This window comes from Notothenia coriiceps, unplaced genomic scaffold (genome assembly GCF_000735185.1).
Source record: "Notothenia coriiceps isolate Sejong01 unplaced genomic scaffold, NC01 NC01_scaffold00037246, whole genome shotgun sequence".
Lineage (NCBI taxonomy): Eukaryota > Metazoa > Chordata > Actinopteri > Perciformes > Nototheniidae > Notothenia > Notothenia coriiceps.
Genome location: NW_011369947.1, coordinates 23,866,029 through 23,881,231, shown reverse-complemented (window position 1 = coordinate 23,881,231; position 15,203 = coordinate 23,866,029). Strand labels below are relative to the sequence as shown.

Sequence of the window (15,203 nt, the reverse complement as noted above, 5' to 3'; positions counted from 1 at the left end):
TGCTTTATTCCTTCAGACCCGCTAAAAGACAAAGAACATGGGAAAAGAAGAAACACTAATACACTGTATAGTAAGTATGCCATCGTTATTTAAGCCATCAGACATAACCCATACAACTCCTGATGTGTGTGAATGCCTTCTGGTGTAACTTTGACACTTCAAAGACTTCAATAACCCCTTTTCAAAAACTAATTTGACCTGTCTGCAATTATTGAGAGTGGCAGAAAAGAGCTGCAGTTCAGCTGGTGAGAATAAACCCCGGGGCAGACCATGTTGGAGGATGATGCCTTTGAACCTTTAGAGGTGTTCTTATTTAAAAGTAAACGTTCATCATTTCAAACCTTTATTTAACCAGGTGGTCCCATTGAGATCATCGATCTCTTTTTCAAGGGAGACTTCAGTTTAAAGTTGCCGGTATAATGCACACCGTATATAACCACAAGTCTGGACTCCTCTGATCATGCAGATAAGATGATGTGGAGTATCCGTGCTGTGAAATATTGTTGAGCATGACTTGGAGAGTGGACAGACATTTCAGATGGTGATGATATGAAATATGAAAGAGTATGAAATTCGTTTTCTAGGGTGACTTACATCTGTCCAGGGACTACAGATGAAAAATAGCTTCTTGGCTAACTGGCACATTTACAGAATTACTCATGTGCACTGTCCCTTTTACATAAATAAAAGATTGAGTATACATGTAGTTTTAGTATTTGTGATTTCACGAATATAAAATAATGATTACTGAGAGTTATGGGCAAATCATCCAGTTAGTTGTTTAAATCAAGCATTAAGCTTTAGGGGAACTGTGTAATCACAAGTCAGTGACCATTTTGATCATTCCTGTTCTGTATGAGGATATTTTGCTGAAAAAAAGGTTTTACGATGCCATATGACAAAATGTACAGCTTTCAATAGTCCGGAAGAGAGATCAAAGAGAATATCAAATATGTCTGTGAAGGAGCTTTTCTCATTAATGATGTCTGAACTAAATAAGAGTAAACTTCCACATGCACATAGATTTTTACTTTTTTATTGTACAATATTACAATTACATTTGTACAAATGTTAACAATGAAAAAAAAAAAGAGTCAATTCAGGCTACAAGAGGAAATGTTTGCTGGGGCCTGAAAACAACAATGTCCTTGAAAGCTGCACTGAACTTGAATGCAGCTGCTGCTGCTCGGAGGCGGGCCATATACAAAAACACAGACATGGCTTCCTCACCTTCACCCCATCAGTTATTTAAAACACAGGAGGGGGCAGAAGCAAGGTGGCCACCAACATCAGTGCAGATGAAAATCATGTACTGAATTTAAAAAAAGTTTGTGTGTCTGCGTGTGTTGTAGTGCAGAAGGGAAGCGGGGGGGTTGTTGTTCATTTGTCGTTTGGTCCAGGTCCAATGTGTTAAGAAGCCGAGGCGCAGGGTCAGAGGTCGTCAGGCGGAGTTTAAGAACGGGTGTACTTTCCCCAGATGTGCAGCATGAAGACGGAGGCGATGAAGAGCAGACTCATCACCAGCACGGGCACCGGGCCGCTGTCACAACAAAGAGAGAATGATCAACACTCGGATAAACACACAAACACACAAAAATCCCATAATTTGCTCTAAGCCCGACCAAAGTCTCCGTAGAGCGGCTGATTTTATTGATGAGCTTAGGAAACAAGGAGGCGCCCTCATCTCTGAAGGAGGGACTGAGTGGGGGTGTGGGGTGGAGGGGTGCATCACTAAGTAGCAGCATTGCCATGCCAACCATCTCCTCTGCGGCCCCCTCCTCTCCCTGTCAGAAGGCTGTAATTGAGTTGACCTTTCAGAGTGCATCCTTTAATGAAGCTTTGAGGCCGGCGTCTAACGCAGGAACAAACACGCACTCGATATAAAGCACTGTATGGCGAGTCTGCCCTCCTTCGACTGCTGGAGAGACACTCAATAACCACCACGGCACCATCGATCAGCCATTGCCAGGAGACTGGACGCCTCCTCTAATATTAAGGCAGCGGATGTAGCAGAATAGAACTTTATTGAGGTTGAGAGTTTTCCAAAATGATGCTTTGCTAACACTCATCATTTTTTGTGAGTATATAAAGACACAGACTTAAATGAAGCTGATCCACCACTTAGAGATGATTTGTTTTACCACAGAGGCACGTCTACCCAATTTCCTGTCATTAAACATTCCTCGCATCCTACCTGATGAACATGTACAACACTAATCATAGCAAGTGTCGGAAATCCTGAGTATTAAGTGCGTGTTTGTGAGTGGGATGTAGAAATGTCAAGAGGCTAAATTGGTTACAGTGTGTATGTTCCTGTGTTTTGCTTTTAGAAATGACACTTACACTTTGAGGCCTGGCGAGTCTTCTGTGTAGAAGCGCCACATGCCACCGGTGCCCGCCGATCCTGTGGTCCTGCCACCGCTGCGTGTGCCACTGCTGGTGGCTTTCCTGTGGGACACACACATAATTCAAAGTCAAAAACATATCGACAAAGCCAAGTGTTTGAATGACTTAACAGAGCCCAATATAAAAAGGGCATAACAACCCGATCTTAAACGCTTCCAAGTTTCTCTCTGTAAAAGGTTTTTCAGAAATATAAAATGTGATGTCTCAAAGAACTTTATTTTAAAACAAGACAACTAGAACAGAAACACACTTTTGAGTGCAGGGTAGAAAAGGGGAGGGGGTATAACATGAAATAAAGGAACAAAGGTCACATGGCTGGAATCGAAACCAGGACATTGTGTTCACAATGGAACCAACTACAGTAGCTGCTGATGAAAGAGCAGGTTGATTCATGGCTGCTTCACTCATGTGATGAGATTAAACGGAGGTTAATGAGGTAATGAAGACGACGATAGTAATGGGTAATAAGAGGTAAGAGCCAGCCTCTGATTAAACACTGATTAAGCCCACAGCACAGCATCTATCGCTCATATAAACAGGGAGCACAACAAATAAAGCGATGGCTATATGAAATTCATCAATAAGTCTTTACTGTGTGATGACATGAGCAGACGGGGTCAATGCTGAGGGCATTTGAAAAATAATTTTAGAGAATGTGTGCAGGATAATAACTATTTCTCAGGTTTAATGTAAAGTTGTCTTCAATGGCCACTTTTTCACAATGGTGTCCAACATACAGATATTTGACCGATAGAGAATAGATATAAAAGTGTCTTGTGCACGAGGACAAAAAGGTCACCAAAACATCCTCAACGCTGCAAGGCAGTCATTCTCAAAGTGTCTCACTCTACTGGTGGGATTACTTAAATCCTATAAGATAGTCTTCAATGTGGTGTTTTGAGCTGACCCCTCTTAGTCCCTTGGTGTTGATCAACTTAACATCTTGATTATTGAGTTGATTATTTTTTAAAGCCGAGTAAATTATTTCCAGAAAACCTATAAATAATTCTGAATTGATTAATTGAAGCATTGCTTTGATTATTTGAGGGGAAAATCTGTTGATTAAATCAGTTAAATCAATTATTTGATCAATTGTAGTATAAGTCGACTATATTCTCTTTAGTCTTGAACGGCCGTAGTATTGATGATGGTGGGGATGATGATGATGGGGAAACTTCTCCAAAAAGTCTGACTAAAATGTCCAACAGTTGTTCATATGGGATAACATATGTTGATTGGAATGACTCATGATTCAGTGAGCCCTTAACTTCTACATAGAATCTTTATTAATGATGTTACTGCATCAGTTTAGTCCCGTCTGCCGCACATCTGTATACACGTGTGGAGAGTTTTCTCACTTGTCACCTGGATGAAGAGTAAAAGTTCTGTATATTGTGTGTACCTTTGCCTGACTGTGGATCCTGCTGCGCGAGGGGCCACAGTCTTACTGGGGGAACGGCTCGAGGCCCCAACATTGGTTGCACTTGCTGCTGGTCCAGGCTGAGGGGAAGACACCAGAATGAATACACATTACATGTTAGACATATGAACAGTATCCCCTCCATGATATCCTCTTCCATGCATTCTGTCTACTCTGTCACATACATTTAAAAACATTTACAGCTAAAACATAATAATCCATAACCTTCAGATAGGGAGTTATCAAACAATAAAGTATGAAAAGCTAGTCAAATGTGATTATTAACTGTACAGTGCCTTTACGTCAGAGTGATGGCAAAGGCCTTTAACTGCAAGTCCGCACCTTTCATTGAGTTCAACTTCTACTGATCACATGCAGAGTTTCAACTAAATGTGCGTACTAGCGTATATAAATCATTCATCTAGTCCATTGCCAGCTTTTCATTTGTATTGTGGGACTGTTTAACTGGTTGAAAGAGAGCCACGTCCACAAATGATTAGCCAACATTAGCAAGCTAGCTAACAGATAGCAAATCCATAGATTGGGGCTTACGTTAAAACAGTAAATGTGAGCGTGTTTGCTTTACCAGTAACATTTGTAGATGGAGTCGAGTATCTTACCATTTTGTTGTTTGTGTTGTTTTCCCGATACAAGTTAAAAATCCAGAGCCTTCTTCAAGATGATGTCCACGTCAAATGAATAGCAGACAGCCGGCGTGTGAATTGGTCAAAACTTGAGAAGATCCCACAGAGCTGACGTCTATCTAAAAAGGACACGACTGCAAAACACAAGACCAGCGCAGGTGACCGAGCAGATGCCTGACGGTCTGATCCCGTTCACCCAATAACATAATGAACTCAACCTTAGTTTTAGAGCTTGTTTTCTGTGCCACTTAAATTCAACTTGATTTCAACCCCTATACGTGTTTTAGTGTATTTTATTTTGTGTATTCTTGTACCTTAATTCAAAGGCACATTTTTGGTCAGCCTTGATTTTGAAGGAGACGTGTCTCACAGGAAGCGCCTCCGTTTACATGAGTAGAGGAAACTAGCGCCATTGTTGCTCAAACATGAAGCGCTACTAGCCTGACCACAACACATAATTTGAGCCAACATGGCTTCCTAACGTTAGAGTTTCCTGACATTTGTACATGCTTATACTGGCTTCTAGAAAAGCATAATCACAGGTTTCAAAACTCGGACAAGATCCAAAGGTAAATATAACTCAACCATTATTAGATTGTACGGAGATGTAGTTTTGTTCACGAAAGACAACTGTCAATAAAGTCAGCTTTCGGAACGATTATTTAATTAGCTACATAGGCTAGCATGCCTATTCTTTTCAATGTAACGTCAAACATACACAAGACATTCAGAATAACTTATTTAACGAACAGTTACCACACGAAATTTCACATCATTTCAATAGTCATTTATATTCTTGCTATCAGTCTGACTTGTTATCCTCAAACGTAAAACCAGCTGGAGGTTTTCCTCCATGACAGAAACAATTTGCTGCTAAAAAGTCCTGACAGTAAGGGTTTCAAGGGTTAGGATTTATGAATTCTGGTTACTTGTGTTGGAGAGAGTTGTTTGCTTAAACCATCATCACATTTTAGATCGTTTTAAAAACTATTGAAATACATTTTCTCTGTTACTCAGATTTAGGCTGTAATTCCCATAAATGTTTATTGTGTCATGCACTTTGTACTTCTGACTTTGAGAATATTCAAATTATCTATCGTCTCACTGTGCTCCTCCATTGATCTGTCCTTCTGCATGACACAGTGATGTACAATGTGTTTAACTTTAACCCTCTCTGCAACAAGTATTGTCTTGTGGTAACATTTATACCAGATTCAATTTGAACATTTGTGTGCAGGATGGCGCGGGTGGTGTTCCTCCATCCAGACCTGGGTATTGGTGGAGCTGAGCGTCTGGTGGTCGATGCTGCTGTCGCTCTAAAGTCTAAGGGATGCAGCGTTCAGATATGGACTGCCCATTACGACCCAACCCACTGCTTCTCTGAGACGCTGGATCCAGAACTGCCTGTGGTACGTAAACTCACACCTTCCTACCTGATACTGTCTCTCAAAGATCCACAACAAAGACAAAGAATAGTCAACTCTAAAGACACTCGCATATTACTTAATTGTTTCTATTGCTCTTCTTATAGGTATGTGTGGGGGATTGGCTACCCACAAATGTGTTTGGTTACCTGCATGCCCTGTGTGCCTACATGAGGATGATCTTCGTGGCCCTCTACCTGGTCTTCCTCAGCGGGGTGGAGTACGATGTCATCTTCTGTGATCAAGTGAGTTGTGTCATACAGGAAAAACGTATCCTTCTGTTTGGTCACTCGTAACTGTCTCTTTTGCTCAGAGAAATGCTGCTATTGCAAACAGTGGACTTACTTTTTGTGTCTCCTTTTTGTGACACACCTCTTTACTATACCATGCCGTAAAGTGTACACTCCCTTGCCTATTCCATTGTGTTTCACACAAATACGCACAGGTATCAACTTTCTCTTGTAAATAATTACAATGGGTTTCCATGGTTGCTAAAAATCCTTGAACACTTTAGATTTTTGAAAAGTGCTTAGGTTTTGAAGAAAGTGCCTGAAACAGCATGAACATATTTAGGCTACATGATGCCAAGTCTAACAAATAGATGACACTTTTTGAAACATAAAATGTGTGTTTTCCTCAATTTTTCCACACTTTTGTTGAATGCAGAAATGTAATTGTCTTTTGCACAATATGAACTTAATTGTTGTGATGAAAAAGTGCAATCATCCTAGACTGTATGAACTGTATGTACTGTATGCAAAAATGTATTTTACCGCTGTAAACGGCAGAAAAAGCTTGAACATGCACCTTTTTAAATGCTTGAAAATAGCTTGAATTGACTTTGTAAAGCGTGCACGAACCAGTACAGAAATAACTCAATATTAAGCGAGGTACAGGGTGACAGTAGGAGAAGCCAATCAAACGGCATTTTATTTAAACGTCACATATAGCTTGACCAGTACTTCTCTTCGGATGTGTGTTTACTGGTACATTTCTGATCATACACCTTTCATTCTACACCAGGTGTCAGTGTGTATCCCGGTGCTGCGACTGTCCCGTCACAGGAAGAAGGTTTTGTTTTACTGTCACTTCCCAGACCAGCTGCTGACCCAGAGGAAGTCGGCCCTGAAGAAGCTGTACCGTGCTCCCATCGACTGGATGGAGGAGCGCACCACTGGCATGGCTGATATGGTACGGCTCAGGGTCTAAGGCTGTGTCATTGTGATGGCCTTCCTACTAAGAGGGCTGGACTGAGTCACGGTTATAATCTGATTTTATCCAGAATAAGAATGTCATTTATATAGCATTTTGGTAAATACATGTTTTACAAACTTTAACACAGTAGAAAACCTACATGTATTATATCAAGATTAAAAACAAAATAGCTGCTATTCATTCTCAAAAGATGCTCCTGATGCGACCTAATTGTTTGAAGGACACTTGATAGTAAATGCTGTGTGGTCTTATGAGTAGTATAACTAATTGGATGACACAGTTTAGTTTTTCAATGTTATTTTAAATCCTTGTTTTGCCTATTGCAGACAGGAACATGATATTGTAAGCAGTAACACGATTAATACAATTAAAAGTTGTGAAATTGGTTTATTCTGATGCTCAAAGCTGGTTAAAAGCACTGGATAGAAAATGGTACATTTTATATACTTACAGATCATTCATAAAATGTATCAATACTAGAATTTCCAGTGCAATGTTAGCAAAGGTAAAATGAAATATGTTAATAGCCCAGTAGTTGAACTTCAGCAAGATTGCTCTTAATTACATCTATCTAAGCCTAATGTTGTTTAGAGAGGTGTAATTTCTCTTCCAGACTGAGGTTGGCTCTTAATAACTGCTTAAACTGTAATGTAAAGGAATAAATCAAAATACAAGGTAAGTTTTATTGGTTTTAAGAGATTGAAAAAACCAAAGCGGATATTTAAAATGTGTTACAGTACAGCCTGATCTCTGCTGGCAAGCTGAAGTAAAAGCTCAGGGCCCTGATAGAAAATAAATTGACATTTGGGTTTCAAACTAGACGTTAATAATAAAAGTCTGCAGGCTGTCATACACTTACTCAGAAGGAATTAAAATGCCTGTGCTATATGTGAGATCCTTATGAACTAATCTCTCTGTACTTCCTCTTAGATTCTGGTAAACAGCAAGTTCACCGCAGGCATCTTCAGCGAGACCTTTAGTGGTCTGAGAGGAGTTCAGACGGATGTCCTCTATCCCTCCCTCAACACAAGTACCTTTGACCAGCAGTCCACTGAAGCACGAGGCCTGGAAGGGCTTCTTCCCGAGGGGACCTCCTGCATGTTTCTCTCTCTGAACCGATACGAGAGGAAGAAGAATCTGGGGCTGGCTCTGGAGGCTCTCTCCGCCCTGAGGAGCCTCCTTCCTGCAGGCCAGAGAGCGGGTGTTCACCTGGTGGTGGCGGGGGGCTACGATGACAGAGTTACTGAGAATGTTCAACATTATACTGAACTGAAAGAGCTGGCAGCGCAGCTCCACCTGGAGGACTGTGTCACTTTCCTGCGCTCCCCCTCTGATTCAATGAAGGTGGCGCTGTTACGGGGCAGCGCAGCCGTGCTCTACACCCCGAGCAGAGAGCATTTTGGGATTGTTCCTGTAGAGGCCATGTACTGCTGTTGCCCTGTTATCGCGGTAAACTCTGGGGGCCCCCTGGAGAGCGTGGCAGACGGGGAGACAGGCTTCCTGTGTGAGCCCCTGGCCGAGGCCTTCTCTAAGGCCATGGAGAAGCTGGTGAGAGGGCCTCAGCTCCGCAGGGACATGGGACACGCCGGGAGGAGGAGGGTACAGGAGAAGTTTTCTCTTCAGGCCTTCTCAGACCAGCTGTATGGGTACATTGTCAAGCTGAGCCAGTGATGGTAACGCAGAAGACAGGTTAAACAAACGATCCTATTCTGAACTGTGAATTGTCTGTGGTCCACTGGGGTCTGCAGTGAGGTGACATGAACATCTTCTAATAGAGGATGTGTGTGTAGATGTGCAGGGAGGTGGGAGTATTATCAGGACTCAGAGGAAAATCAATTTGCATTCCCCTGGAGGGGTTGCTGAGAGGAAAAAAATGGCGGAATCTCTATACCAATTAAGACACAAGAATAACGAGTTTACCTATATCTCTGGAAGAATACCACACGTGTGTGTGTGTGTGTGTGTGTGTGTGTGTGTGTGTGTGTGTGTGTGTGTGTGTGTGTGTGTGTGTGTGTGTGTGTGTGTGTGTGTGTGTGTGTGTGTGTGATATTGCACATGTGTAGCAGCGCCGGAACCAAGAGCCTAGCAAATGAGCATACCAAAAGGATTGATTGTTAGACAGAAATGTTTTGCACTGTGTATGTTTTTTCCCCCCTTGCTTTGATACAGTAATCATTGTGTTTGGGTGATGAAGAAGAAGAAGAATGTAGTTACCACCCTATGCCATCAGGCAGTGCACAGACCCAGATCGATAAACGGGATGCTTTCCTCCAGTTCCTGTCCGCCCAGAGCTTTGTTCAACTCCTCGCATTCAGAAAACGCTGGCCTGTTCTGACTCTGGCTGCTGTGTGGAAGTTATTAGTGGATGATAGAGAGTGTTTGGCTTTATTAGAGGTCTGGTTGATGGGCATTGGGACTTTGTCTGGGTCTTTATCAACGAGGAGAAGAGCAGAAGGTCATTGTGTCTCCAGCTGGCCTCCTCAGCCCTCCTACTGTATAGAAAAGCTTGTATTGACATTCCTGAAGTCTTAATAAACAAGAGGACACAAACTCTCCTGACTCTTATGGGGTTTGCTTTGTTGCTAAGTTTGTTTGGCCTTTAATAGACTTTGCTAGGAACAGAAATGTTAAGGTTTTTTTCTCCTTTCGTTGAACAGATTTGATTGTTCCTTGTTGGTAAATGAAACATTCTCAGACAATGTATCAGCTAAGGAGTTTTATTTTCGCTCATTAACAAAGTCAATTTGACAGATGTACATGGGAGGCGTGGAAGTTTCTGTCTCCGTCCGTTGCTGCATTATCATGTTCAGAGTTTGAGACGTGTCCCCAGGTGCATCACTCTTGATCTTAAAGGGAATCTAAAAGAAAAAGTAAATAATAATTAGGACATCAAATCATATGGCTAAATATCTAATATCAACCACACCACAATCACTTAGTTAAACCAACCTGGTTGCACTCAGTATGGCCGTATCGAACAAATGTGGCGAAATGCTCACTGTTGAAGTTCATCAGGTCGTATTTTGAAAGGTCTCGCAGCGAATGGTCTCCTGTGTAGATGGAAGCAGGTTGTGCTTGTTGTTGTTGACCCTGATGCGAGTTCCCAGCAGCACTTTGATCTCCGTAATGCGCTGAGTGCAGATCCTGGTCTTCCTCAGAACACGGTCACCTTTGACTTTGGAACCATTTGTTGAAGGAGGCTGCAGCAGGCTCTCTGTGTCATGTTCTCATCTTACAATAACCAAGAAATACAGTGGGAAAAAAGGACATTTCAGTACAATAAATCTGGTTGATTTTAAATGTCTGAGTGACACTTTTTAAATTCTACAAATGCAGTGTGATTATTTTAAATTAAGTCCCATTTAATTTTCTTACCTCCCACTCCAAAATGGAAAACACAGCCATCTCCAACATAAAAGCCCCAAAGACACAGTCCTGACCATGGATTTGCAAACTCAATCAAGTCTCCAATCTCTGTTCAACCTAAAGATAAAAAGGCTAAGTCAGAGCAGTGTACAGAATCCAAACATCGTTTTTCCTTGATGGAAACCAGGAAAATTCAAAGAAACTATGGACATAAAATCTAACTATTTGCCACCTAGATTTTTAAGAGAGCAACCTTAAAATATAAGGGACATTTAAAATGGAAACTATACATAAAACAAGGCCTTTTTCAGCAGTATTTGAATGAGAATCACACTAATTAAACTTCAGATAAGTGCTATCAGAGTTTCCTTAGCTGTTGTCACCAACATACTTTCACTTTGTATACCACCTTTTAAATTGGGTGGCAGACATAGAGATGGATATACCTTGAAAGTACTTTACGTATGTACACCATGGTCTAATGGTAATATAATACATTAAAAATAATTCTCACCTGTCGCCATGTCATTTGGGGAAAAAGGCTGTTCCAGTTTCCCATAGGGTCCATGGTTGCTGTGAGCTCATCAGATGGACTGAAGTGTATTTTCTCATTAATGGGACGCTGTGATGTTGTGTAATAAAACACCTTCACTAGCCGCAGTTAGCCTTGACTGCAACACTTTCAAAATGATAGGCAGTCTAATATGTTGCCTATTAATCTATGTGCTCTTTTGTTCTGGTTCAGGCTGCCACTGTGAATCAGTTGATATAAATATTATATAATTATTCATATATTTGCTAAAGTTTGTTTAAAATGTGTTGTTAACCTGCATTGAGTTTTCAATTCCCACTTCTCATATTGATTCAGACATTTCTTCAGTCAATTTCAAAATCTGAAATGCAGAAAAACCAAACAGCGCTGCTGCTTGTTTTTCAGAACTGAGAGCAATTTGTCCCTATAGATCCAATTAGTGCAGGTGGTTTGATTTGAAATAAATACTAAGGTCTAGCCTCAGTATGCCTCAGTGATGCACCTCACTATGTATAATAGTGATCCTGATATAGTCGGTGTGTGCTGAAGGTATGCCTGTATTTTGTATTTAAGGTGTTGGTTATATAGGCTATTAAATGTCCGATTCATATGTTCATGACATTAATTGTTGATATTCTTTCACATAAAAATAAGATTCAAAATGAGATACTTAATTCCCATTTTAAGGTAGTGTTAGGAATCTGCTCTGTGAGCTCATGTAGAGCCAAGTGACAAAACTCATGACCACACATAAGGCATACAAATGTGATTAAAACATTTATTACATTATTATTTTTCTTATAGCTTTATATGAAATAGAGAAATTGTGCCAAATACATTTTTCCTCATGACCCAATCCACATTGTTGTTGTCTTAAACAAAATAACCCAATATATACATACATAATCTTCATATATAATCATAAATATAACTGAGCTTTTCAAACCATTTATGAAACATTGATGTGTTTATGAAAAGGAGAGAAAAGGGGATTTCCTGAGCGCACAATGTAGATATAAAACATATTTTTAACCTTTTTTTTGGTAAAAAATATATATATTTAAAGCAAAAGCAGCAGGTATGTGCGTGCATTTGTGGTTTACTGTTGTGTTTCCACATGCAGATGTATTGAGAGTAGATGATGCGGAGGGCATTGCTGCAGTGATTTAGGGGCCCCGTGGAGCCTGTAAGGGAGGGAGAGACACACAGACTCCTTTAAATGTGTCCCACTTTGCTGCGTACACAGAAAGATGGTGTCAGAAGTCTCATTTCTATCTCTTCCATTTTTTTCTCGGTCTTTTCAAAAAAAGAAATGTCTTTACCTTTAAGTTGTGGAAGAACCCCCCCCCTACTTCAGTGCCCCGTGGTGGGGTGGTTATTGAGATCACGGTGTGTCTGAGTGGCAGCGATAACCGGTACCCAGGTGCCACTGGCACATGGTGTTTAATTAATTAATGAGACCGCGGGGTTGGTTTTTCTAATTCCAGCTAGCCAGCACCGGGGTGTGGGGGAGATAGCGGCGAAATGTTTAGGTGTGTTTTCAGGCGAGGAAGGGGAGATGTATGTGGAAGTGTGTGCGGGTTAGGAGTGTATATCTATTCTGTTGGCAGTTTGGGAGCTGGTTTCCTTGTTAGTGAAATATTAAATATGTATGGAATATTTTTACTCTGACTTTTAATCATGCCATAGGATTGGGAGTTAATCATGGGCTAAATGCAGCTGATGAAGAGAGAAACTCATCTCTCTAAACCTCCAGCATACAACCGGGTCATGGGCTCATTGCCCTTAAACACACAGATGTACTTGAAATGTAAACATAAGGCAACAAGGGGTGGCGTTCAGGGCAGTGTATGTTATGTCTTACGCACATTTAAATATAATGTTTTGGATGAATGTAGGGTTAGGATTGGTATAATTAAACGACGAGTTAGTACGGATCTCTTACACTTTACCTCAAAACGTCTGTTCCAAAAATAAAGACTTTTTAGATTAAGAAGTTCCCATTTAATTGACTCTATTATAGACATAACACAATTGCATTATATACAACTACATTTTATTCAGTGTTTTCCCTTTTCCTGCCATCATGAGGGTCTGTTTCTGTTATCTTTACGTAATACTCTATTACATGAATCAGGAAAGTAACTTTACAAAATACAAATATGCAGTTAGATGTATTATGATGTGCACCTGATGTGCTAAAATGTGTATTTCCTCTCTAACAAAACCGTTATTTAATCCCAATTCATCAAACATGCAACAATGACTCTTCTCTTGTTGATTGTTGACATCCTCGTGGATTCATCTTGTTATTATAGACACATGCATTTCCAAACATTTGGTCTACCTACGCTTTAAAATGTATTATCTTTTCGATTTACACACGGCATTTATTGCACGTCTGTCCGTCCTGGGAGAGGGATCCCTCCTCTGTTGCTCTCCCTGAGGTTTCTCCCATTTTTCCCTTTAAACTGTGGGTTTTCTCTGGAAGTGTTTCCTTGTACGATGTTGTGAGGCTCTAAGGACAGTGGGTGTCGTATTGTCATACTGATATTCTGTAGAAACTGTGAAGTCCACTGAGACAAATGTAACGTGTGATATTGGGCTAAATAAACATTGATTGATAGTTCTCTTTGATGCATTGAAAAATGTTTAAATCAGTGAATCTGGACCTACAGGGTTACGCTTCTTAATATCCTGTGATGTGTGAAGATGCATTAGTGTACGCTTTCCTACTCGCTACAAATACTATCAAACGTTGCCAAGAAGACAGGAGGAGTTTTACTGTTGGATGAATGCAGCGAGGAGAAAGAGCCTTCCTGATCATGAATGATAGAATATGCTCAAACAATAGAAAGTCTGCATTTGTATTCACAGCTCATCTTTAAGAGCTGTTTTACATGGTACATGTTAGCAAATTATGTATTTCACTCTTTACTGCTTCCATAAACTATTCAAATATATTAGCTTACACCTCATAAATGTTAACACTGCACAACTCTTACCCGCACTGGAATAACAGTATAAGGAGCTGCTATCACAGAGGAAAGAAATGATTTACTAAAGCTACATAAAACTCTTCTCTCTGTGGGAGATCACAATAAAACGTCTATATTCTCTGATAGTGGAATATTAAAGATAGCCTCTATAAAAAATAGCTTTATGGCCCAGGAAAGAGAAGCATTACGACTTGCTCTGCACGTTGTAGTTTAAACCATCTTATAGCTTAAAGATAAACGAGTCCATAGATTTCATACATCACACGTCATCTAATTCACAGGAGGCTTATCCATAAAAATGTAAGGAGTCTTGTTTCAGATGTAAAGTTATGAGGGAATGTCCAGCAGCATTGATGGCGTGTAGTCAGATAAGGTACAACACAAGATTACACTGAGAGAAAACAACTTTGCATTCACACACTGTTCTGACAAATATGTAATATATTAATAGTCATCATAGTTTCCACAAAGCATTGGCGTGTTTCTAATATTTATTGTTCAATGACACCGAGAAAACTTGAATAGATATATTTCTTTTGACATTGGATTGTAATAGAAAAATAAATTATAATTTTTTCCTTTACCTTTTTGCAAGCCGTTGTATTTTGATTTTTAAAAGTATGCAGTTTAATACACCGTATGAGAAAAGTGCTCATCAGAAAAATGTTTTGTGCATTAACGCCTTTTTTACTCTTTCTGTCAGTGTTTCAAATGTAATAGGCTGCAATGTGGCCTAGGTTATATTCTAGGCTTGGTTTTATCATCAGCTAAAATCTTGCCTCTCAGACATTATTGGTCTTATTAGCTCCGACCACTGCTGTCTCATTTAAAAATAACTGGTAGAACAGATACGTCACAATCAAACAAAAAATACTGTTTTTTGCAAAAATTCAAATGACATGAATGCAATGGGATGCTGAATAATTGAAATGAAACTGAATTTGCAGTTCAGTCCGATTATGAGCTAAAGCGAATCACCTCTTGGTTTGAAAAGTGGTATCCCTTTTCACATCAAACTCTAGAAAAACACCTAAATCCTCAAAATGTTGGACTTTTCCTGCAGGTAATAGCAAGAGGTGGATTTAGACATTTTAAATTAAGATTTCTGTTTTTTGTCCCAATATGAACACATTGATATCCGGACTCCCTGCTTGCTCTTCCTGGAGCAGCTGGGTATATGCAAGAGGAGGGATGGAG

At 40.2% G+C, this 15,203-nt stretch overlaps 3 protein-coding genes across 3 annotated transcripts in view; 1 reads left to right on the top strand and 2 right to left on the bottom strand.

Moving 5' to 3' along the window:
• otofa (otoferlin a) overlaps positions 1 to 15,203 on the bottom strand; it is a 934,066-nt gene that overhangs the window by 44,881 nt on the left and 873,982 nt on the right. The gene's annotated exons all lie outside the window — the stretch shown is intronic.
• On the bottom strand, positions 1,388 to 4,584 carry sec61b (SEC61 translocon subunit beta). Its single transcript, XM_010795203.1, has 4 exons — positions 4,447 to 4,584; positions 3,809 to 3,906; positions 2,344 to 2,448; positions 1,388 to 1,540 (listed from the first exon to the last, which is right to left on the bottom strand). The coding sequence occupies exons 1-4, from the start codon at positions 4,447 to 4,449 to the stop codon at positions 1,453 to 1,455; spliced, it is 294 nt and encodes a 97-aa protein (XP_010793505.1). The 5' UTR covers positions 4,450 to 4,584; the 3' UTR covers positions 1,388 to 1,452.
• alg2 (ALG2 alpha-1,3/1,6-mannosyltransferase) lies at positions 4,892 to 9,662 on the top strand. Its single transcript, XM_010795204.1, has 5 exons — positions 4,892 to 5,039; positions 5,708 to 5,879; positions 6,002 to 6,139; positions 6,918 to 7,085; positions 8,040 to 9,662. Exons 2-5 carry the CDS (start codon positions 5,709 to 5,711, stop codon positions 8,778 to 8,780), a joined length of 1,218 nt encoding a protein of 405 aa, XP_010793506.1. The 5' UTR covers positions 4,892 to 5,039; position 5,708; the 3' UTR covers positions 8,781 to 9,662.

Bases quoted from the DNA above. Each gene is read 5' to 3' on its own strand.
- sec61b (XM_010795203.1), bottom strand. The intron at 2,449-3,808 runs GTACACACAATA...TGTGTCCCACAG, and splicing joins GGATCCACAGTCAGGCAAAG to GAAAGCCACCAGCAGTGGCA. The intron at 1,541-2,343 runs GTAAGTGTCATT...TTGTTGTGACAG, and splicing joins GACTCGCCAGGCCTCAAAGT to CGGCCCGGTGCCCGTGCTGG.
- alg2 (XM_010795204.1), top strand. From the start codon at position 5,709: ATGGCGCGGGTGGTGTTCCTCCATCCAGACCTGGGTATTGGTGGAGCT. The intron at 5,880-6,001 runs GTACGTAAACTC...CTCTTCTTATAG, and splicing joins TGGATCCAGAACTGCCTGTG to GTATGTGTGGGGGATTGGCT. The intron at 7,086-8,039 runs GTACGGCTCAGG...ACTTCCTCTTAG, and splicing joins CCACTGGCATGGCTGATATG to ATTCTGGTAAACAGCAAGTT.